General features: G+C 36.5%; 2 protein-coding genes and 1 long non-coding RNA gene across 7 annotated transcripts in view; 2 read left to right on the top strand and 1 right to left on the bottom strand.

Moving 5' to 3' along the window:
- Window positions 1-24,549, top strand: part of LOC147838686 (uncharacterized) — a 1,589,207-nt gene that overhangs the window by 918,757 nt on the left and 645,901 nt on the right. The window lies entirely within an intron of this gene.
- The window catches only part of cert1b (ceramide transporter 1b), a 355,936-nt gene that overhangs the window by 224,452 nt on the left and 106,935 nt on the right, over window positions 1-24,549 (bottom strand). The window lies entirely within an intron of this gene.
- The window catches only part of hmgcrb (3-hydroxy-3-methylglutaryl-CoA reductase b), a 33,556-nt gene that overhangs the window by 97 nt on the left and 8,910 nt on the right, over window positions 1-24,549 (top strand). Inside the window, exons 2-16 of one of the 4 annotated variants that reach the window (XR_015519579.2) lie at window positions 1,864-2,057; window positions 3,789-3,900; window positions 5,931-6,018; window positions 6,100-6,184; window positions 6,674-6,779; window positions 7,671-7,777; window positions 8,318-8,437; window positions 9,799-9,923; window positions 11,696-12,026; window positions 14,341-14,535; window positions 14,611-14,769; window positions 15,523-15,680; window positions 15,763-16,140; window positions 17,480-17,893; window positions 18,411-18,551. Coding sequence is in view for 2 of the 4 variants with exons in the window: in NM_001014292.3 (NP_001014314.2) it covers window positions 1,893-2,057; window positions 3,789-3,900; window positions 5,931-6,018; window positions 6,100-6,184; window positions 6,674-6,779; window positions 7,671-7,777; window positions 8,318-8,437; window positions 9,799-9,923; window positions 11,696-12,026; window positions 14,341-14,535; window positions 14,611-14,769; window positions 15,523-15,680; window positions 15,763-15,868; window positions 17,723-17,893; window positions 18,411-18,551 (2,169 nt within the window). In the remaining 2 variants the exon portion in view is untranslated. 4 annotated transcript variants of the gene reach the window in all.

Raw genomic sequence — 24,549 nt, forward strand, 5'->3', positions numbered from 1 at the left:
CCTTTATTTCTTACTTTTACCCGTATAATGAACTATTTGCACATTTGTCGGCGGTGTTTTTAAATGAGAGGCTCAATGACAGCTGTGACTCCTTTAGCTTCTGCTACATTAGCCTAGCATGCTGTCAGCTCATCCGTTTATTTTTTTTAATACAAATTTTAAGGTAAGATTTTCTGATATTATTATTTTCTTGTATGTGTTATACACAGGGTGGTGTGTTGTATGTTGATCGCGATCACGATTTAAAAGTAAAGTAATATCAATGTTTTTTTCATGATGCTGCTAATGCTAGTGAACTAGTGTCAGAGTTTGTGCCCCTTTAAATGATGGCAGATCACTGTTCCTATGATTGTGCTTTGTGTAAAAATAGCTAGTGATGTTTAATGGCTTTTAGTATTAGTTTAAGTAAATGTTTTTCAAAAGCCCAAACACAACGACACTACCAATAATATTGGAATTATTAAAAGTAAAATTCAATATACAGACATGTTTCTTTTAAATACAATGAGATATAACTACAAATCAATACAATTAAGCCACTATTTGTTGAAGTACGTGCAAACTGATTTTCTGTAACCTTAACTTCTGTAAGTTATTTATATCCACTTAAGAATGTATTTGGGAAACTTGCCAGATTATTGACCCAGATTAAAATTCATAATATTTTAATAATAATAAACTATAAAATTAATAAAATAATTTTAAATAATTAAATATACATTTTATTGAAGGAAAATGTTATTATATGTAAAGTTTATTTATAGTATTTTAGTTGTTTTCCACTACTAAACACACTGGCATCAGTTACTGACCAAAAAACGAGGTAGTTGATCTCATATTCCCAAATTCGTCAATTTCTGATCAGAGATAACTTGTGACATGATCCCTATATTGTGACCCACAATACTTTGAATATCCGGTCTGAAATCACATGCAAGTATGACTTCAATCAAAACAACATTATCACTATTTAATAGATTGTAAACAATGTTGTACTTTGATAGTGATTGGCTGCTAATATGATTTCACTATTTACAACTTGTAAAGAATACTTTTCTGAGCTTGTATTACTGAGGAGGGTGGCACGGTGGTGCAGTGGTTAGCACAGTGGCCTCACACTCGCTGTTTTGAGTCCCAGCTGGGTCAGTTACCATTTCTGTGTGGAGTTTGCATGTTCTCCCCGTGTTGGTGTGGGTTTCCTCCGGGTGCTCCGGTTTCCCCCACAGTTCAAACACATGCGTTATAGAGGAATTGAATAGGCTGTGTGAATGTGAGAGTGTACGGCTGTTTCCCAGTACAGGGTTGCGGCTAAAACATATGCTGGAATAGTTGGCGGTTCGTTCCGCTGTGGTGAACCCTGATAAATAAGGGACTAAGTCGAAGGAAAATGAACCAATGAATATTATTAAGGAATAAGTATAAATGTAAGAATGGACCCTTTTCACAAGACATTATGATGCATTTAATAGTCATCAACATCTTAAATCGTGAAAGTTTTTACTATTTAGATTTTATTTTAAACGTATGAACATTTATATGTATTTATACATGTGTTTAATAATCTTTGCATTACTAAATGAATTGGCGCTTGTGTGAAGTGTTTGTAATGCTGTGTGTTTAAGGCACGGGACAGTAAATCTGACAGTATTCTCTCTTCTGGCTGCCGTTATCAGTCTTGCACTATTGTTTTCCTCTTTCTGAAAGTCTAATACATTAGTAATGTTATTAGTAATACATTAATTAACTCTAGTAAAGCATTTTAAAGAAATGTTACCACTGTGTGACACAATTATTTAAATCTCATTATCGATTGTCTATATACAGAAAGCATCAGAGATGAGTTTTGATTTGTTGTGTTGTCAGGTGACCCACTGAAGACCGTGATGATGATGACGCTGTCGCGCCTCTTCAGGCTTCACGGCCTGTTCGTCGCCTCTCATCCCTGGGAGGTGATCGTGGGAACGGTTGCCGTGACAATGTGCCTGATGTCTATGAACGCTTTCGCTGGTAATGACCAGATCTGTGGCTGGAACCATCAGTGTCCCAAAGTACAGGAGGTACAGTGTGCTGTTATTATATTGATCTGCACCAATGTTCATGTCCAATATACAGTTGAAGTCAGAATTATTAGCCCCCCTCTATATTTTTCCCTCAATTTTTGTTTAATGGGAAGATTTTTTTTCCTAAACATAATAGTTTTGATAACTCATTTCTAATAACTGATTTATTTTATCTTTGCCATGATGACAGTAAATAATATTTGACTAGATATTCTTCAAGACACTTCTATACAGCTTAAAGTGACATTTAAAGGCTTAACTAGGTTAATTAGGCAAGTTAGAATAATTAGGCAAGTCATTGTATAACAGTGGTTTGTTCTGTAGACAATCCAAAACAAATATTGCTTAAGAGGGCTAATAATATTGACCTTAAAATGGTTTATTTAGCCAAAATAAAACAAATAAGACTTTCTCCAGCAGAAAAAATATTATAGGAAATACTGTGAAATATTCCTGAATCTGTTCAACATCATTTGGGAAATATTTGAAAAGAAAAAAAAATTCCCAGTAGGGTAAATAATTCTGACTTCAACTGTATACAGAGCTCATATAATAAAAGTCTCTCTTTTTGTATTTACGCAAAACATTTATGATTTAGTTCTAGGGGTGTCACGATTTTGATTTTTAATCGAAATCGATCCAAATTTATGCTCAATTTCGATTATCGAATCAAAAAATAGAATCGTCGATGCTGCCACGCCCCATGTCACGTCAGCTTGGCTTGCCAAGCGGGAAAAAACAGGCTTGTTGAAGTGCTTGTTAAACTGCAGAAGCAGGAGACCCGTCGACAGAGCTTAAACCCTCTCCTCTTTCAATGAAGTCGCCGGTGTGGAAGCATTTTGGATTTCCAGTGAGTTATGTTGACAACGTTCGTGTTGTCGACAAAAAAAAACACAGTTTTGCAAGCTCTGCTATGTACGTATTACGTACGGTTTGTCCGATAGACAACACCGGCTTCGCGATCCTCCGCCCGCCCCCGTTGCAAATCCGCTCGTGAAAAGTACACACTCAGGCCCTGTTTACACTGTCTTTGTTTTTAAATGGCATTTTAGAACGACAATGATTTGACATCCACAGTAGTGTGTAGCATTTCTGAGCAGCCCTCCTTCCTCTCTACCTCTGAAAATGCACATCACGTGACCACACAGACACAGACGCACACACAGCCATGCGCTCGAGACAGCAGGTCCAGGCAGTCAGAGGACTGCTTCAGTCTTTCACTCACTTGTACTTAGTCATTTTAGCGAACACCTCAGATACTGTTGGCTGGTTCCTGTTGGTTGTGCGTCTTTTTTTTACAGACGCCATTATAATGACACGGATCACTGCCTATTCACGAGTCCCGCAGAAAAAGTGATTGACAGGTGGTAATTATGTGTGTATCTTGCCTTTATTCATTTACTGTATGATTTGTTTATGGGTAAAACAAACACCATGCAGGTCAGGTAGTTTAAACGGCAGGCTACAAATAATTAATTGATCATTAATTAATTAATTATTCATAATCGAAAATCGAATCGTGCCTTTAGAATTGAAAATGTAATCGAATTGAGGATTTGGAGGATCGTGACACCCTTATTTAGTTCCTATTTGAACTGTTTTATAGCCTACTGAAAGCCCAGCTCTGTTTATAGATTGTGCTGTGAACTGTGCGGATGGTAAATATGATCTTATACAGAAAGTTATATGGCATTATTAACACACATATGTACTTTTTTATGTTTACAGAAAATTATAAGTGGCGACATGGCCATTTTAACCATTACCAGATGCATAGCCATCATTTACATCTACATCCAGTTCAAAAACCTTCGTCAGCTCGGCTCCAAGTATATACTGGGTGAGTTTATGAATACAGTTTTGTTTAAACAATTAAAATTTTGATGTTATATAAGGGATAACAAAGATGAGCCTTTTTTTTCAGCTGAAAATGAAAGGAGCCTGTTATGAGGGAGAGATGGTTACAAGTAGGCAGCTCTTTCCCCCTCTGATCAGACATACAAAGGGAGAATGTCAGTGTTTCTGCAGATTAGAAGCTTCTACCATTAGAAGTTGGCTTCACAAACAGATGCCACACAACTGCTTAAAACCATTATAAAAGTGTTTTCTGCATAATAGGTGCCCTTTTAAAATTGACAAACGTGACTTTACAAGCAGAAAATATTAAATGCAATTTTAGAGAATAATTTTAGAGAATTTAAAATGTAAAAATTAAACAGCACGCTTATTCTGACCGCATGCTTATTCTTTACTAAAAATCAAAGAATAAGTGCAGTGCTTCCCCCCATAGACTTTACTTGGGCGGGCCACCCAGCAGGCCCGGATTGGCTAATCGAGAGGACTGGGAGAATTCCCAGTGGGCTGGTCCGCTTTTTTGTTAGCTTACAATTCATGTTATTAACAAACCATTAACTAACACTACAAGTTTAATAAATGACTAATTAGCTGTTTATTAATAGTAAGCAAGGTAGAAGTTGGGTTTATGTTTTTGCAGAATAAGATCATACTTTATATTTACTAATGAAGAGTTAATTTCTTAATTACATGCAGGTAATAAGCCAGTTGTTACTAGCATAATTTGAACCCTAACCTAAAGGGCTCTATTTTGACGGTCCATGCGCAGAGCGCAAAACGCAGGGCGCAAACACTTTCAGGGCGTTTTGCTAATTTAAGGACGGGAAATCTGCCTTGTGCCAAGGTGCATGGTCTAAAAGGGTTGAGTTTATTCTCTTAATGAGTTATAGGTGTGTTTTGAGAATAAACCAATCAGAGTCTCATCTCCCATTCCCTTTAAGAGCCAGCTGCGTCGCGCCAAAAGTGCATTCGCTATTTACAGGACGCAAAGTAAGTCTAAGTGGATAAAATGAGCATTTCACAAGCAAACAGTTCACAGTTAAAAATTTTTTTAACAGAAAACAGTTAAACAGAGCATCTACTGCGTGAGAATGAGAGATAATGGATCTACTTTCACTTTCACTCTTGGATAGGGAAACCTTTACGCACAGACATCAATTAGTCTATAAATAATAAATTTTGTTTGTTAAGTGCAAAGATTTGTTTCAAAACTATTTCTAAATTCAGTTCTAATTTCCAGCAAACGAATAAATGAACAATAATGACCAAGTGTGGTCAAAATACTGAGTTATTTCCAAATACACATGCTGTGCCCCATATGGTCTTAAACCTGACAGGTGGGCAAATCTAAGCTTGTTTTTAATAAAACAAATATAAATATGTATATAATAAATAATACTGCTAATAATAATAACATTATACAAAAGCAAATTGTTATGAATGAACTGAAAAAGCCTCCCGAGATGAAGAAGACATAAAAGCAGTGATTTTTCACATTTATGTAGGCTAGAAAATAATATGTTTTGTAATATTTTAATCCTTTATATTTATATCCTATATCTATTCTTATTATATACTATATATATCCTTAATATTTATTTTTTTTTATATGTAAAGATATTTGTCTATTGCTCTCTTGTGTATTAAGCAGTGTGTAAGCTAGGCGCAACTCTGCGCCGGAGTTTAGACCGGGCTAGTTTTGGTCTAATAAAAAATCTATTATAGTTTCTCAAAATAGCAACGCGCCAGCGATCCGCCTCAGAACGCCTTCCTTTTTAGACCAGAATGCCTATGGGCGCACAAATGAGCACTAATGCATTTGCTATTTAAACAGCATAGCGCAACGCCTCAAAACGAATCTTGCGCCAAGCTGAAACTACCAAAAGACTATTGCGCCGCGTCTTGCGCCACACTGCGCCGGGGGTATGATAGGGCCCAAAGTGTTACCACTTGTTGTCTTTTATCTGATTGTTAGTATAATATGAAGGTAATTATGCTGTATTGTTTGATATGCAGGGATCGCTGGTCTGTTCACCATCTTCTCCAGTTTTGTGTTCAGCACTGTGGTCGTTCACTTCCTGGGCAAGGAGCTGACAGGACTGAAGTACGAAGCTGATTTGTCTGTTTTATAATCAGTATCTCACATGTTTTCAGTTTGTGTATAAACGTCCTCATGTTCCTCCAGTGAGGCTCTGCCGTTCTTCCTGCTGCTGATTGATCTGTCTAAAGCCTGCACGCTGGCCAAATTCGCTCTCAGCTCAAACTCACAGGTACGAAAACTAATTTTTGTGCAATCTAAACAACATCATGAATATTTCATTGCTTTTTATGTGACCACGCTTCATGACTGCATTTGATTGTTCAAAATCTATTTTTAACATCATTTTGTTGTCATGATTGAAAAAGGACATTCCAAAATGTTTTGGTGTTGTGTTGTAGATATGCTTTATATAATGTTGAAAATATATTTCCAATTTTAATAATCATACATACAGTATTGTCATTTTAATTAAATGTAGCAGATCTCAACTGTTAAATGTTCATTTAGTGATTTACTATAGTATTATCCAGCTTATATAAAGTTCATACATACGGTACACTTATTAAATGCTATATATTCAATCTTGTTATTTTCTTTCTTAAATCTGTGACTACCAGAAACAATATACCAGAAACAATATCAATAGGATTTTCTGTGTTATTGTGAAAAGTGCTGTATAAATGCTTTTGTAAATATTCTCTGTTCATGTGACCCACAGGAGGAGGTCAGAGAGAATATTGCTCAAGGAATGGCAATACTGGGACCCACGTTCACCCTGGATGCAGTGGTGGAGTGTCTGGTCATTGGTGTCGGCACCATGTCAGGTTGGTTAAATACTTTTATTTTTTTCATGATTACCGTAGTCATATAAACCTGGATCAGGGGAGAGTATGTTGAGAATATATAGTAGGGCTGCTTGATATTGGGAAAGTCTGACATTGCAATAATACATTTTTCTGCAACATGTATTGTGATATGAAAGCAATTTCAGCAGATGGCTTGAATAGCTCTACTTGGGGAACTAAATCATTTATTTAGATTTGTGGTGGTTTTTTTTAAGGATGTGAATTGTGTATAAAAATAGCAAACAAATTGCAAGCTAGAATAGTTATAATACAGCAAAGAAAAAAGATAAACAGTGCTTTATGGTTTTCTAAAGATTCAAACAGTTTTCAGGTACAGAAATTGAATAATGAAATGTAAAAAAGTCTTCATTGAAATAATAATTCTGAAAAATTCTTCTTCATTAAAATTACAATTGATATGTGCCCAAATTCTTTAAACTTTTTAAAAAATTGCATTTAAATTTTACATAAACAATTCATTCACAGTCTTTATTAAATACCTGTCAAATAAATTAATTCACTATTTATTAATGACTGTAAAATTCATTATGAATATTCAGTGGTTTGTGGAATAGTTCATCCAAAAATGAAAAGAGGAAAATTCTTTCCGTTGAACACAAAATAAGATAATATGAAGAATGCTGGAAATAAGCAGCCAATGACATCCATAATGTTAACAAGTGAATGGCTGTTTTTCCCCATTATTCTTCAGAATATCTTGGTTTGTGTTCAACAGAAGAGAGAAACTCAAACAGATTTGGAACAAGTGATAAATGACAGAATGATGACAGAATTTTTGAGTGAACTGCCCTTTAAAAATGGCTGCAAGTGTTAAAAGCGTGTTAAACTCTACTCTCTGTGTGACTCCAGGTGTGCGTCAGTTGGAGATCATGTGCTGTTTCGGCTGCATGTCGGTTCTGGCCAATTACTTTGTGTTCATGACGTTTTTCCCGGCCTGTGTGTCGCTGGTGTTGGAGGTCAGTGTGCTTTGTTTGTTGATTAAGATGATCTACAGTTGAATTATTCACCCTGCTCTGAATTTTGTTTCTTTTTCAAATATTTCCCAAATGATGTTTAACAGATTCAGGAATTTTTCACAGTATTTCCTATAATATTTTTTCTTCTGGAGAAAGTCTTATTTGTTTTATTTCAGCTAGAATAAAAGCAGTTCTTAATTTTATACAATGACTTGCCTAATTGCCATAACTTTACCCTTATTAACCTAGTTTAGCCTTTAAATGTCACTGAATACTAGTATCTTGAAGAATATCTAGTCTAATATTATTTACTGCCATCATGGCAAAGATAAAACAAATCAGCTATTTGAAATGAGTTATTAAAGCTATTATGTTTAGAAATGTGTTGAAAATATCTGCTCTCCGTTAAAGAGAAATTCTAGAAAAAATATAGAGGAGGGCAAATAATTCTGACTGTACAGAATTAAAAACTGTACATCTCACACATAAACCCATCAGTGAGTCAACTTTAATGATATTCACTTACTCTGTGTCCTCCAGCTGTCTCGTGAGAGCCGTGAGGGACGTCCCATCTGGCAGCTCAGTCACTTTGCTCGGGTTCTGGAGGAAGAAGAGGGAAACAAACCAAACCCCGTCACTCAGAGAGTCAAAATGATCATGGTGAGAGTATAAAAACATCAGCTTTACTGAACAAAATAATCTCATGTTTATTCATTCATTCATTTTCCTTCGGCTTAGTCCCTTATTTATCAGGTTTCTCCACAGTAGAATGAACTGACAACTATTCTGGCATTTGTTTTACGCAGCGGATGCCCTTCCAGCTGCAACCCAGTACTGGGAAAAATCTCTTGTTTATTTTAGTCATATTTTGTTGTACTCTACGGTTCTTAATTTTTGGGGTCAGCAATGAAAAGACATTATTTAACAATGATGCATTAAACATGGCTAATGTAAATAATGTTTCAGGTAAATGCTGTTTTTAACTTTCTATCATTTAAAAAATTCCTGAACAATTAAATTCAATGATGAATGTAATAGGACAAAAATCTAACGTAAATTTAATTATGTGAAAAATAAATGGTCCTCTCCATGTGGTCAGTATATATTAATTATTAATTAACAGTGTGTAGAAAAGGTATACATCATATATATCCTGATATAGTACCTTTTCTGTAAAGTCAGTCAGTTAATAGATTGTTAATAATATACAGACCACATGGAAAGGACGATTTCTATACTACATTTTGTGTGTGTGTGTGTGTGTGTGTGTGTGTGCGTGCGTGCGTGCGTGCGTGCGTGCGTGTGTGTGAATGTATAATTCTCATTCATAGGTGATCATTTTTCTTTATTTAAAAGTTCAGGGAAATTGTTAAAAAATGTAACTAAGAAAAACATAAAATAAATATTTGTGACGCATAAAACACTTTTCAGAAACTAATGATCACATGCCCAACAAAAAATATGGCTAAATAAAATGCTAAACATTAACATTGTACTTTCAAGCATGCAGCTTTCCCTCCATTCTATTATTCACTTTCCATCCTAGTGTAAGATTGAGCTCATCCAAATGATGAAAATAATGATATTATTAGTAAACTGTGTACTTTGCAACACCACAGAATTAATGATAAGAGCATAATATGATCATAGAGCATAATATGAATAGACTTCACTTTTAAAGTCCTAGATCATCACAGTGTCCATTACAAGATGAAGAAGCACAATATTCATAATTCTAAGAAAGGTTTTCATGAGTAGAAAATCAGCATATTAGAATAACTGTAGAACGATGATGAGGACTGAAGTAATGATTCTGGAAAATGAGCTTTCTTGCATATTAAAATATATAAGAATAGAAAGCTTTGAATTGTATCAATATTTCACTGCATTACTCTTTTTGCTCTAATAAATTTAGCCTCTCAGATCCTTTTTAGGCCTTCATGCATATGATTTATTAAAATGATATAGGTGTCTTGTATTTATGGAGTGTTTCTGATTGCTGTGCTTTGTGTTTGCTTCAGTCTTTAGTTCTGGCTTTGGTTCATGCTCACAGTCGACTCAAGACTGAATCTCCAGCACACAACATCAGCAGTTCAGACGTGGTTCTGCCCACATCCAACATGGAGTCCGACAGATCCATGTCCAGGTATGAGCACAGAAACACACGAAAGATTTTCCTATAATGCTGCGTTCACACCAGACGCGGAACACGCGTCAAGCCAGAGTGGTTTACATGTTAAGTCAATGCAAACGCGCGAATAGACATCCTGCGGCGCGATACGTGCGAATAGCGTGGCTCGAATGACGCAAATTGGGCGAATGGCCCAATACGCGCGAATGGCGCGACACGAATTGAGCATTTTGTGCGCGTTTCGCGCAAATCGCTCGTTCGAAAATCTGAACTTCAGTGGACATTTGCGCCGCGTTAACCAATCAGAAGCTTGCTCTTGTGGGGGCATGATTGTGACGTAGAACCTGTTGATGGTGTCCCGGGGGAAATCCTCTAGGCGACACCGACAACAAGTCATCAAACTGGGCTTGGCTCAGTCAGAGGCACCGCTGAAAGCCTCCGTCATCCAGGTTCAGTTTCTGGAGGAGTTTATGAGCTCAGAGCTGGATGCACCTCTGAAAGAATCTAGTGGACTCAGACACGACCCTAAACATATCGACGCTGTTTTTCGACCTTCATATAGCAGATAAACACTGTCATTTTCTTCATAAAATACATGTTAGCCATTTAGCTATGAAGCTAGAGTCACCGGGCAGACAGAAGCCCTGCCCATCACGCGAATCCGCGTCTGTTTTGAAGCGGATTTGAATCGCGAATGAAGTGGATTTGACGCGCGAATGAAGCGGATTTGACGCGCGAATGAAGCGGATTTGACGCGCGAATGAAGCGGATTTGACGCGCGAATGAAGCGGATTTGACGCGCGAATGAAGCGGATTTGACGCGCGAATGAAGCGGATTTGACGCGCGAATGAAGCGAGTAAACTCAAATGTTCACGCGGCAATTTACGCGCAAATATCACAATTTATCCGCGGGTTCCACCTCTGGTGTGAACACAGCATTAGGGCTGCACAATATTTATGTTATTTGTTTTATTTATTTATGCAATTACTATAATAAGCAGGTAATAGATATTTTTGTAATCTAATTAAATCTCACTTATTCACCATCACCATCACATCATTCACATCAGAATGTGGTGGATGCCCTTCAAGCCATTCTAATTAAACCTCATTCAGGTTAAATAATCAAGGTCCAACATTTAGACTTCAAAACAATAGGTATCAGTGCAAACTACTGCAAATATTCTGAATGATTGTTATCATTTTCCTATCTTGACTCCTGCCATTAGTGTTTATTTCACATTTAGCCAATAGCAAAACAGCACCTATTGAGGGGGGCGAGGATAAAGATAGCAAGGCACCATCTGATTGGTCAAATCTGGATAAACAACCTATGCATGCAGCACACAAATGTTTGTGACACAATTGTAAATCATCTAAATCCCCAAATGTACATTGACCAATACCAAACCATTGTTACCAATACCAGTCAATTAGTCATTACTTAAAAACAAATTCATTATCTAAAAATAAGTCATTTATATGTCATTTTGTGATGACTTAAATTTATATACTGTAATTGAAAATGTCTCATTGATATTCTTTATTGTTATTTTCTTTCTTACTCTTCCTTTGTACCCTTTTTCCATTGACAGTGTATGTAATTGATATTTGGTGTACACATGTACATGTCTACTGTATTCTATTATCATTAAAAAAAACTATTACAAATCATCTGCAATTAGGATATTACTATTCTAGTTGTAATAATGATTTATTGATGTATTGTGCTGCCCTTGTTTCTTTTCATTTGTCCATTTTGTAATAATCCAATTTGTGATTTCAGTGTGGATTTGGAGCAGGTCATCACGCTCTCCCTCGCCCTCTTATTGGCGGCCAAGTATGTGTTTTTCGAGCAGGCTGAAACAGAGTCCTCCCTGTCAATCAAAACAACAGTGGCCACGCCCAACTGCTCCCTGATCAATAGAAGAGGAGGAGAGGAGCGCTGTCAGAGGGATTCAGCCCCGCCCAAAGCCATAAAAGGAGTCCATGAGAATAAAAGTGAAAGGGAAGCACCTGATCGGTCATTCAGTATTGGAAATCCTGAAGATGAAGAAAGAGACAAGATCCAGTGCCGTCCTGTGCAGGAGTGCCTCGCGATTCTTAAAGACCCCAAAGTAAGTAATCATCAAGCATGCACTATTAGTGATTTTAAAGGCTTTTTGGGCATTTAATGAACTCTTTCTCAGGGCTTTTGATGAGACATGGAACATCGTGAAATTTAAAATGTCAACTCCAGACATAGAAAGGGGAATTTGATATATTTTTTATCAAGGTCATGGAATGTCAAAGATTTAGCTCCAGTATACTTCAAACTAAGTTTTTTTTTTCATTCTTCATTTGAGGCAAAAATAATTGACTGTATACAGTTTTCGAACACATTCGTGAGCTGCAAGAGGCAGGGTTTTAAATGTGTCTAAAAACAACAACCGTCTTGCGAAAACACATCGCACAAGCCTTAATGCATCTGAAAGAGAAGAACGGTTTCATAAATATCAGACAAACAACACAGCGGCATGTCACATTGCTTTATATTTGTCGTGAACAGACACTGAATGGAGCAATGTTTAGAGCTTTATCAGATGTGGCGTGATGCAGTTGTGCTTTTCACCTGGAGTGTGAAACTCTTAGGGCTCTATTTTAACGATCTAGGCGCAAAGTCTAAAGTTCAGGGCGCAAAAGCATTAAGGGCATGTCTAAATCCAATTTTGCTATTTTGAGATGGAAAATTACGCTCTGAACTGTGGCGCATGGTCTAACAGGGTTGTGCTTATTCTCTTAATGAGTTATGGGTGTATTTTGAGAATAATCCAATCAGAGTCTCTTCTCCCATTCCCTTTAAAGCTACACTCTAGAGTTTGAGTTTGCGAAGAGGTGCGAGATTAAACAAGATGATTAAACATTAAAAAAGCAAGAGATTGGTCCATATTTCAAATTTCTGTCCAGAGAGGTCATGTTTTGTTCCTCAATTGGTCTCACGCAGTCAAGTGATGCGATTTCGCAGATCAGAGTTCACCAAGCTTGAACTTTCCAATGCACTGATCTGGGAAACTTGACGTACGACCTTGCGTTTCCGGTCTGACGCGATCAAGTGCGTATGAATGGAACTCTATGGGGAGAAAAGTTCAGTGTGACCACAGCTTAAGAGTAAGTTGCGTCATGCCATAGCACATTTGCTATTTACTTGGCAGACTTTGTAAGTGTAACAACTGAACGCTTCACTAGCAAGAAAACAGTTAAACAAACCATCTGCAGCGCGAAGATAAAGAATAAGCCTCCTCCAATCAGCTTTTACTTTCACTTTCTTTTTCTCTCTTTCGTGGATAAGGAAACGGTGATGTACATACAAGGCATCCATCACCCTACATTATTAATTTAGTTTGTTAAGCGCAAAGATTTGTTTCAAAAATATTTCTAAATTCTGTTCTAATTTCCAACGAATAAATGAACAATAATAACGAAGTGTGGTCAAAAAACTGAGTTATATCCAAACATGTCCTTATGCTCCATATAGTCCAAAACTTGACAGGTGGACAAATATAAGCTTGTTTTTAATATGACAAATATAAATATGCATATAATTAATAATAATAATACCAACAATATTATACAAAAGCAAATTGTCGTGAATAAACTGAAAAAAATATTACTGATCCGATACTGAATTGTCCATGTCTGCATCGCGGTGCATCGAAGAAACAATTAATTTCGACACCCCTAGATATTTTCCTCCTGTTTGATTCTGAAACACATTTAAAAAGGCAGAGCTCCAGAACAAAACCACCAATTGCATAGCTCAACGGTGTTTAGGACCAAAACAAACTACCCCGAAACATTTACTTTGGTGGGCTAATTTGAACTACCAAAACAAGTTCAAAAAGAACTTGGTTTTGGCTGGATTTTGTTTGAAATCAGATAATTTCTGTTCTTTTTTAGATTTGGTTTAAAGTGCACTGGCGTCTTTAGTTGGTATAAATGGTCAAAATGTATGTAATTAACATTAGCTTGCGACTGCGAGCTATTTACTTTTTCAATTTCATTTACTATTTGCGTTTTTTTTGCATCTGTAACCCTTTAGTCATTTATTTTAAAACATGTAAATTGGTGTAAATACGTTTGTAAGGGCGTCCCCTGCATAAAACATATGCCAGAGTAGTTGGTGGTTCGTTCCTCTGTGGAAGGAAAGTGAGAGTGCGTGATTAACGAAAACGTGTTATTATTTTATGTATTAATCAATGTTGTATTAATTTTGTAATCTAATCCAAAAGATTGCCAAGCCCCTTGATTTAAGTAAGGTAATTAAATCTCAACTTCCAGTCCAGCTTTGTCTAAACGTAGTGTGACAACACACCAACATATATTCATAGAAATTCAGCTTTTCAGTCAGTGAATTTGGTTTAAAGTGTGAACCCTGCTTTCTGTTCTCCACAGAGAGGTGCTGGATTCCTGAGCAATGCTGAGGTGATGGCGTTAGTGGAGTCCAGAGGCATTCTGGGATACCGTCTGGAAGCAGTGATGGAGAGTCCAGAGCGAGGTGTGGCCATACGCAGGGAAATGCTCTCTGGCAAACTCCCGGACTCTTCAGCTCTTGAGAATCTGCCTTACAAACACTACGATTACTCAAAGGTACTGTTTACGGCTGGCCTAGTCAGTGGATTTGTGTGAGGATGTGGAGCTTTAATGCGGTTTTCTTGTTCTCAGGTGGTTGGGAGCAACTGTGAGAATGTGATTGGCTATGTGCCTGTGCCAGTGGGTGTGGCCGGACCGCTTCTATTGGACGGGAAAGAATTCCATGTTCCTATGGCAACAACTGAAGGCTGTTTAGTGGCCAGCACTAACCGAGGATGCAGAGCCGTCACAGTGAGTCGAACATTTGATTATTAATCTGCTCTCAATTTAGTTTGTGTGTACATTCATTTTCATTCCTTTATCTGTTCTCGGTTTAGTTTATTATTGATTTGTGCTCAGTTTAGTTCATTCCTTTACGTTTGTATTCCTGCGTTGATTAAATATTGAATTTCTTTTGTTATTTTAATTCATTTTCTTATTTTATTTGTACATTTATATTTTGTTTAATTTTATATTTAGCAAATTAATTTATAATTTTCTTGGCACTTTTGTTGTGCATTTTGAATTTTTTCCATTTTTTTTTTCATTATTTTATTGTTAATTTATTCTTTTGTTCAGTGTTTTTGGATTTTTCATTTTGGTTACTGTTTGTTATTAATTTATTTGTTTACTTGTTCTGTTTCCATTTTTCTCTTAATTATTTACAATAAATTTTTTTGTTAGATATTTTGATAATTTATTCTATGCTTTTTTACTTGATTATTTGATTATTTTGTCAATTCTGTTTTTATTATTTGTTGGCTTAAATCAACATTCTTTTTGTTTTGACCTTTTTTTTAAACTTTTTTTCCTACATTTAAAAAAATATTTTAGTATTTTTGCACTTTTTTTTTTTTTTTTTTTGGTTTGGTTTGGCCAGACAATTTTTTCATTTTTTATTTACTTTTTTTTTTTTTGCACATTTGTTAGTTTTTTTGTCTTTCTCTACTCTTCCTCTAAATGCTTCTGCCTGACTGTGGTGTGTGTGTTTGTTTGTGCGTGCAGTTATCGGGCGGTGTGAGCAGTCGCGTTCTTGCGGATGGAATGACTCGCGGGCCGGTGGTTCAGATGCCATCTGCGTGTCGCGCTGCAGAGGTTAAGGGCTGGTTGGAGAGTTCAAAGGGGTTTACAGAGATCAAACAGGCCTTCGATCACACAAGCAGGTCAGAGGTCAACCTTATATAGCACTGCTCGAGTTCTTGAAACTCCAGCTCTGAAATAACCGTGTGTGTATGTGTGTTTCAGGTTTGCACGTCTGGACCGGCTGCAGGTCAGTTTGGCTGGGAGGAATCTGTACATCCGCTTTCAGTCTCAGACCGGAGACGCCATGGGCATGAACATGCTGTCAAAGGTAGCAGAGCTGGGTTTATATTTTTCCTACAGTATACAGTCAGTGTTATATTAATACACTGATGCCTATATCAATATATTGCCAATATTTAGACTTTATTTTGAACATGTAAAAAAAAAAAGTGCTACAATTAAACAAAATAATACAACACAATTAGAGATGCACTAATTTAGGTTTAGAAATGCAACAATCAAATGTAAATAAACGCTGTATAGTCTTCATTGTATAATTAAACACAATTCATCTTTGTTAAAGTAGCTAACATTATGCAGGTTGTCCATGGACCTTATAGTAGAAAAATATGGCCTTAATTGGCCATTCGCTAAGCCACTTTCAGAAACCACCATTGACCAATCATGGCTTAGCAACAGTAAATAGGCACAGGAGGTCTGTCAAGCGAGGGAAACAACCCCAAGCATGCATATGGATTGTTCAAATCTGATATTCTAAAAGTTTGGACAGAGTGGAGGAATTTTCCTTTTCCAAAACCTAAAACCCAACGGGAGAAATGCCAGCGTGGATCAAGCCATGTGGGGGGCCGAAAAAGCAGCACAATCAAGTAATATATTTATCTGTTTCAAGCTACAAATATTTGGATTACATTTCAACAGAACGCAACAGACACGTAATTACAAACTGAGCACTTGTGATCAATATACTTCACCCGCAGCTGTTTTTCAATCATTTTAAACCCTCATGTCCCTTTAAGAGCTACAATTCGTCTGTCTTTTGGAGATTTAGTCATTGGAGATTTAACATTTTAGATGATGTTATAGTGGGTTAGTGTCTGTTTTTATATTTAGTATCATTTTTTGTTGGCAAAAAAAGTGGGAAATTATGGTTTAACTACATATTATTAGATTATTTTTAAATGTCACCTCTCCTGCTGTGCATGAACTGAGCTGTTGAATGGTCAGCGTGAGAGGCGGCTAGGCTAACCTAGCTTCAATTTTGATTCAGTTATGTCTGACACCGGCACATACATATTGTAATAGACGAGCCAGGCATGAAAGCTTGACTGGTGTAATAACAGTAACTTAGGAGGACGGGGCTTAGTGAAGGGTTAATTAGTCATAAAATGTCTTAAATCCATGTTTTAGAGCTCTTAAAAATGCAATCAAACAGACCATGTAAAGAAGATTTTGTTTCCATTTTAAAATTTGCTTAAATCTCTTTGGGTATCATCACACAGAACCAAAGCCCATCTATAGTCTTTACATGCTCACAGGGACTTTGTTTACGTGATGAACGTTTGCTGGGGATTTCACTCTATGGTAGCTTATTACAACTGCATCAACCTGTACATTAACAAATGAAGAACTGGAGATGCACCGATCCACCAGGACTGGAATATACATATAGAATATTGTTATATTTAATTTAATAATAGGCAAATGGTTTTGGCATTATAAAATTATGTTATGTTATTGTTGTAAATGCAGTTTGGGGGAACTGATTTTTGTTATTGCTATTAGTATTAGTAATAATAATATATGTATTATATGTATAATTAAGTCAAGTATGGTCTTTTTTTTGTTGTAAATCCCATACTGTAAAATTGGTCTTAAATTTAATTGTGTGTTATTAAAAAGTTATCAAAACAACTTTTAGAAATCTGCAGATGCCCTGTTAATAATTTCTTGTGACCAAATTATCTTAAACGCATTAAAATGAAAATCTTTCACAGTCAGAACCAATTCGAGTAGGTGATGTTATATTAATCCCAACATGACATTGCAGATCCTGCGATGTGACTATTGCAGATTCACATATTGCAATATTGATGCTGAAATGATAAACTGCGCCGCTCTACTTGATATAACTCTAATCAGTTCTGTTGTTTTGTGTGTGCAGGGAACAGAGCAGGCTCTCGGCAGACTTCAGGAGCGTTATCCTGACATGCGCCTGTTAGCCGTCAGTGGAAACTACTGCACTGATAAAAAACCAGCTGCTGTCAACTGGATCCACGGCAGAGGCAAATCCACAGTGTGTGAAGCCGTCATACCGGCACGAGTGGTCAAAGAGGTCAGAAACTGCCTCTAGGGGGCGCCAGAAAACAATAATCAACATGTTTTACATTGATGGATCCTTTTCACATGACTGTAATGACGTGTTTAACGCTCATCAGCATCTTAAATCCTTGGAAGTTTTTAATATTTTGATTTATTATGACATATGAACATTTATATGTATTTATCTATGTAGTAGATCATCTTTGCATTAATTACAAAAGGACGAATTACTGCTTATGCAAGGCATGACAGTAAATCTGACACTATTCTCTCCTCTATCTGCCATTATCAGTCTTGCACTATTGTTTTCCTCTTTCTGAAAGTCTTGATAACACCATCATGGAGTTTTTCTGTCATTGGTTCAGCTAATAGGAGTGTAAAATAATAATTAGTTGTACTCCCCCATTCACTGCGCTCTGAGTTTACCAAATATGACAAGTTCTGCTGCTGAGAAACTCACAGATGTGAAAAGGGCTCATTGTTCTTCTGGATTAAAGTGATGTATTGCTATAATGTAATGCTGTTTGCAGGTGTTGAAGAGCAGCACAGCCGCTCTGGTGGAGCTAAACATCAGTAAGAATCTGGTGGGCTCAGCGATGGCTGGAAGTATCGGGGGATTCAACGCTCATGCTGCAAACATCGTGACTGCTATTTACATCGCCTGCGGACAGGTGTGTGTTGCAGCTTTAGAGACAGCATGACAACTAACAAACTCTATTAAATAAAACACACAGTATTATTAGCCCTCCTGCATATTATTTCTTCTAATTTCTGTTTAACCACTTAAACTCTGACGTCATCGACTTTCGCTTTCAGATTTAAAGAACTAGCGTTGCACCAAACCCCCGTAAGTGGTGTCGTTAGAAAGTGTAGAATCTATATTTTATGCACATATGCATCACTTTAGTTTTTATTCTACTGTATAAAAGTTTTTTTACACTTAAATACACAGTATTTTGGATACCTGAGCTGGGTATTGAACATTGGTTCATTTTCATATTTTATTATATGACACATGCACAAGTTATAGCTCAAATGAAAGCTCTTGCCGGTGCTCCTACAGTTCTAGCATTCTTTGTACTGAATTATATTCATATGCCAAACAGTTGTTGAATGAATCGCGGTGTTTCCATGGCGCAGAAATGTAAACAATACATTCATGATCAATAAGCAGCCCCAGATAGCACAGACAGCTGTCATCTCTTACCTTATGCTGTGCACTTCAGGGCCATTCTCCTCTGTTTTTGAGGTGATGTTCATAAGTAATCCTTTTATATGTCTGACGTGCTCCAAACACAGTGAATTATGTTTGATCAAACAAAAGAATAGTGAAATATGAAAACAATGATCGCTCCCTGTGGCTTGTACAGCACCTCTCATTAGTTGGAATACAAAAACTTTTGCATAGAATATGGTGGAGACGTGTTTCTTTTTTCCTATGATTACAGACATGTGCAGAAACCACCAACATTAATTACAGCACGCTAGACCAAACACAACCTAAAAGGTACACTTTCAAATTTGAGTTTATAAAAAAAAAATACAAAAAGCGCCTCTTTTTTTAGGTGTTTATTATAACACAGATGACATATACAGTTATTTTAAACACTTTCAATATTGTTTTATGAAAATTCAAAGGCTTTATTTTAAAATGATACCAAATTTTTGCCTTTACACCTCTGCATGTGGATTTGGTAAGCTTTTAAATTGGGGTGGGCAAAATCCAGGCGGAAATCCTCAAATAGCAGCAGAGTTTAAGTGGTTAACGGAGAGCAGATTTCCTTAACAGATTTCTAAATATGATAGTTTTAATGACTTATTTCTAATAACTGATTTATTTTATCTTTGCCATGATGACAGCACATAATATCTGACTATTTTGACTACTTCCATACAGCTTAAAGTGACATTTAAAGGGTTAATTAGGGTAATTAATTAGGAAAGTTATTGTATAACAGTGGTTTGTTCTGTAGACAATCACAAACAAATATTGCTTAAAGGGCCTAAAAATATTGACCTTAAAATGGTTTGAAAGAAAAACTGCTTTTATTCTAGCCAAAATAAACAAAGACTTTCTCCAGACAAAAAAAATATCATAGCAAATACTGTGAAATATTCCTTGCTCTGTTAAACATCATTTGGGAACTACTTGAAAAAGAAATAAATGAACAGGAGGCTAATAATACTGACTGTATTCCTGATCATATTGTTTATAATTCACCAACAAATGTTATGCTAGAAGAGAAAAATGCACAAGAGATGGATTATTAACCAATCCTAACACTTACCATCTACTCAAAAGCCCTAGTCAGACATCTCACTCAATGTGCGATGCATTATTCATTTTCAAGTTCACTTGATATTCCAAAAACTCTTTTATTTATAATCTTAGACCAGGGGTCAGCAACCCGCGGGTCTAGAGCCGCATGCGGCTCTTTAGCGCTGCCCTTGTGGCTCTCCGAAGTTTTTTCAAAAATGTTCAAAAAGATGGGGAAGGTTAGTATATATTTTTGTTTTAATATGACATCTATAGGAGGACAAACATTTTTAACGTTTTCAAATGCTGTAAAAGTGTGTAGAATTAATATTTAATTTCAACATTTCTGTCAACGAAGATTTGCGTCATAGCCTGCGACACAGGTTTCTATCAGCAGGACGGGATGCCGGGCAGGTGGCTGTTGTAAACAAACCGGGAGAAAATAAAGCATGGAAAACCATTCACAGATGGTGACTACATGAAGGAGTCATTCATCAACATATTAAAACACCTATTTGCAGACTTCAAAAACAAAACCTAGATAATACAAAAAATTAAAGATATACCTCTCTCCGCTAAGACAGTGAAGGAAAGGGCTATTAACATGGCAGGTAACATCACCGATCAGCAAACCAAGGACATTAATTCACTGTCAGCATACTCAATTGCCTGTGATGCGAGCGATATTCAACGCGCTTTTATGCAGGTATGTGAACTCTGATGTGCCGCAAGAAGAAATGATCAAATTTATACCACTGAAAGACCAGAGGCTGTGCTGAAGTGTTTAAATGACAACGAAATCAACACCGACCACCTGATTTCACTGGCTATTTAATCATGAAGGCTCATTATCAGTTCAAGTTGCTTTATTGGCATGACATTAAATACAGTATTGCCAAAGCATTTCAAATATGAAACATATTAAAACCATTGAAAATAATAATTAATAGTAATACAGATAAGATATAATGACACACAAAAAAGAAAAAAAAAATACATTTGATAAATAAAATAATAATAATAGTAAAAAGTTTAAATTATTTAAATAAGACACAAATTTACATTAACCATTTCTTATGGTGTGTAGGGTGTATACATATTTTGCAGCCAGTTCAAACGTCAATTCGTCCTCTCCGAGTATATGGTAAAGTTTTTCTGAGTCATTTAAATTAAAAAATGAACTGATCAATGTTTCAAATTGGGGGAAAAATATTTCTCTAGTCGTGGTGTATTTGGGGCAGAACAGAAGGAAGTGTGTCTCATCCTCTATTTGCTTTGTGTCACACTGTTGACATATTCTCTTTTCCTTAGGAGTCCAGGATTTTTTATGTCTGCCTTTTTCTATTTCTAGGTCATGATCACAGAGGCGATATTTAGAAAGAATGTGCTTTTCTTTTAATTGTTTTAATGATAAATAATTTGCCAACTGTGTGGTTCTATTTAGGGCCGAATAACATTTAAGTTTAGTCTGGAGGTTGAGTTCAGTTTTCAGTTTTTCATCATAGTTATATTTTAATGTTTTGTCAATTTGTTTGTGAAGGTTTTGTTTGGGGACGGGTTCGGTTTGTGTTTTTTCCAGTAGCTCAGATACCAGTGTGTTTAGAGGATGAGACACTGTAGGTTTTTCATTAGCCAGAAGGGCTTTATATTGGATAGACTGGGGATCCGACTGATACAGGTGCAGCCAGAACTGAACAGCTCGTTTCTGAATCTCCAAATTTAGTGGGTATAAACCCAGTTCAGCCCTGCAGGCAATGTTAGACGTGTTTCTGTGAATATGTAATATGTTTTTAGCAAATTCTAATTGTGTTCGTTCAATTAAACTTTTATTCCAATTTTCAAATTTTAATACTGGTGCCCAAATTTCACTCCCATATAGTAATATAGGTTTGATAATAGCGTGATATAATTTAATCCATGTTTTAGTTGGTAACTGTAATTGGCCAAAGCGTGATTTTATGGCATAGAATGCTCTGCGAGCCCTCTCGCTCAGGGTCTTGACAGCGAGATTGAAGCCCCCAGAGGCAGAGATCTGGATGCCCAGGTATGAGTAACTGCTACAATGCTCTAGAGTTTCTCCTCTGTATGTGAATTGATATTTGTGTCCCTGAGATCTGGCCTTCTTCTGGAACACCATGACTTTGGTTTTGTCCAGGTTGACCGTCAGTGCCCATTCCTCACAGTACTGCTCCAACAGAGTCAGGCTGTGTTGGAGACCCTCTGCTGTGGGAGACAGCAGCACCAGGTCAACCGCATACAGCAGGCACTTTACTTTAGAGTCAAGCAGAGTGAGGCCGGGGATGCAGTCGGAGCCGTCTAGAATGTCTGCCAGATCATTAATGTAGATGTTAAACAGGGTTGGGCTCAGGCTGCAACCCTGCCGCACCCCTCGACTCTGCTGGACAAACTCTGTTCTCATATTTCCAACTTTTACAGCGCATTTACTTTTCTTATACATGGCTTCTATAATGCTATATACTTTTCCACCAATGCCAATTTGCAACAATTTGTATAATAGTCCGTCATGCCAAATAGAATCGAAAGCTTTTTTAAAATCAACAAAACAAGAGAAAATCTTTCTTTGTTTGTTTTTTATGTTTTTATTTATTAAAGTATGAAGGGAGTAGATATGGTCAGATGTCCGTTGTTTTGGTAAGAAGCCAATTTGTGATTTGTTTAGGATGTTATGTTTTGTGATGAATGTCACTATCCGGTTGTTAATAATATTGCAAAATAGTTTTGCTAAGTTGTTGCCAACACAAATGCCACGATAATTATTGGGGTCGAATTTATCTCCGTTTTTATGTATAGGTGTGATCAGTCCTTCAGACCATGTCTCAGGGATGTCACCAGAGGATAGGATCAGGTTGAATAGTTTGGCAAGAGCCCGAATTATATCAGGGCTGCTGAGTTTTAGCATTTCATTACTGATGTTGTCCTGTCCACAAGCCTTCTTCAGTTTCAGATGTTTAATGTGTTCTGATATTTCTGTTGTTGATATAATTGTGTCTAATGGGTTTTGGTAATCTTTAATTGTCTTCTTTAAATCGTCTAGTCTACTCTTGGTTTTAGTTTGAGGCTGGTTGAGTTCTGGCTGTTGGTATAATTTTTTAAAATAATTCTTCCAGACCGTGCCACATTGCAGTGATGTTTCCATTTGGGGTCTTTCAAATTTTTTAAAGAGATTCCAAAAATGGTTTTGGTCTATTGATTCATTAATTTCATTAATTTTATCCTCATAATATTGATTTCTTTTGTTGCAAATCAACTTTTTATAATTTTTCAGACATTGTGAATATGCAAGTCTTAGGGTTTGATCAGCTGGTGCTTTATGCTTTTTATTAGCAATCTGGCGAAGGTCTCTTCTGAGATTTTTGCACTCATTATCAAACCAAATGTACTTTATATTTTTTTGTTTGTTTTTTCCAAATTTGAATTGTTGTTTGATGTTAGATATAGTAGTCAAAGTTTGAAATATGTTATTAAGATTGGATGTTGCAGAGTTTATTCCACTAGTATCTGGTGTGTAATTTGTGGACATAAAGAGATTTATCATTTTGTGTACTGTAGAGCTGCACATGTTTTCTCTGAATATTTCTGCATCAGACTGACTCCAGCTGAGTTTGGGTTTTAAAGGGAACAATTTTCCTTGATTAAGGGGAGGGACATTGAGCTGGTTACATGACTGCTTCAGGTAGAGGACTGTTTGGCAATGGTCAGAAATGGGGCATTGAGGTCTAACTGTAAAGGCATTAATAAAATACGGGTCAATGTCTGTCATTGAATAATCAACTACGCTTGCTCCTAATTTGGAGCAATATGTAGGTCTACCGAAAGAATCTCCTTTGGTTCTACCATTTATAATATATAAACCTAGACTTTTGCAAAGTTTAAGTAATTGTTTCCCGTTTACATTAATAATGTTATCATAACTGGTTCTCGGAGTAATGGCAGATGATGAGTAAGACATGTTTTCAGATATGTGATCATTATCTACAATATTTATATAATCAATTTCTCTTCCTGTCCTTGCATTTATATCTCCACATATGAGAGTGTGTCCTCTGGACTGGTAGTGCAGGACGTCTCTCTGCAGCTGCTGGAAGCAGTCTTCTTTATGATAAGGAGAGTCATGGGGTGGGATATATACAGCACATAGGTAAAGGTTACTCTGTGGCAGGATCGATTTTAATTCAAGCCAAATTAGTGAATTTTCAGTTTTGATGACTTTAATCAGATGTTTTAGATTAACTTTGTGCCATATAAGAATGCCACCTGAATCACGGCCACATTTGATCTGGGAGTGTTTGACTGAGGGTACGATGATCTCTCTGTATCCTCTTGGACAGTGAATGTTCTCATTACTCCGACACCAGGTCTCAATAAATATGATTATATCTATGTCTTTTATA

Source organism: Danio rerio, chromosome 21 (genome assembly GCF_052040795.2).
Source record: "Danio rerio strain M-AB ecotype USA chromosome 21, GRCz13ab, whole genome shotgun sequence".
Classification (NCBI taxonomy): domain Eukaryota; kingdom Metazoa; phylum Chordata; class Actinopteri; order Cypriniformes; family Danionidae; genus Danio; species Danio rerio.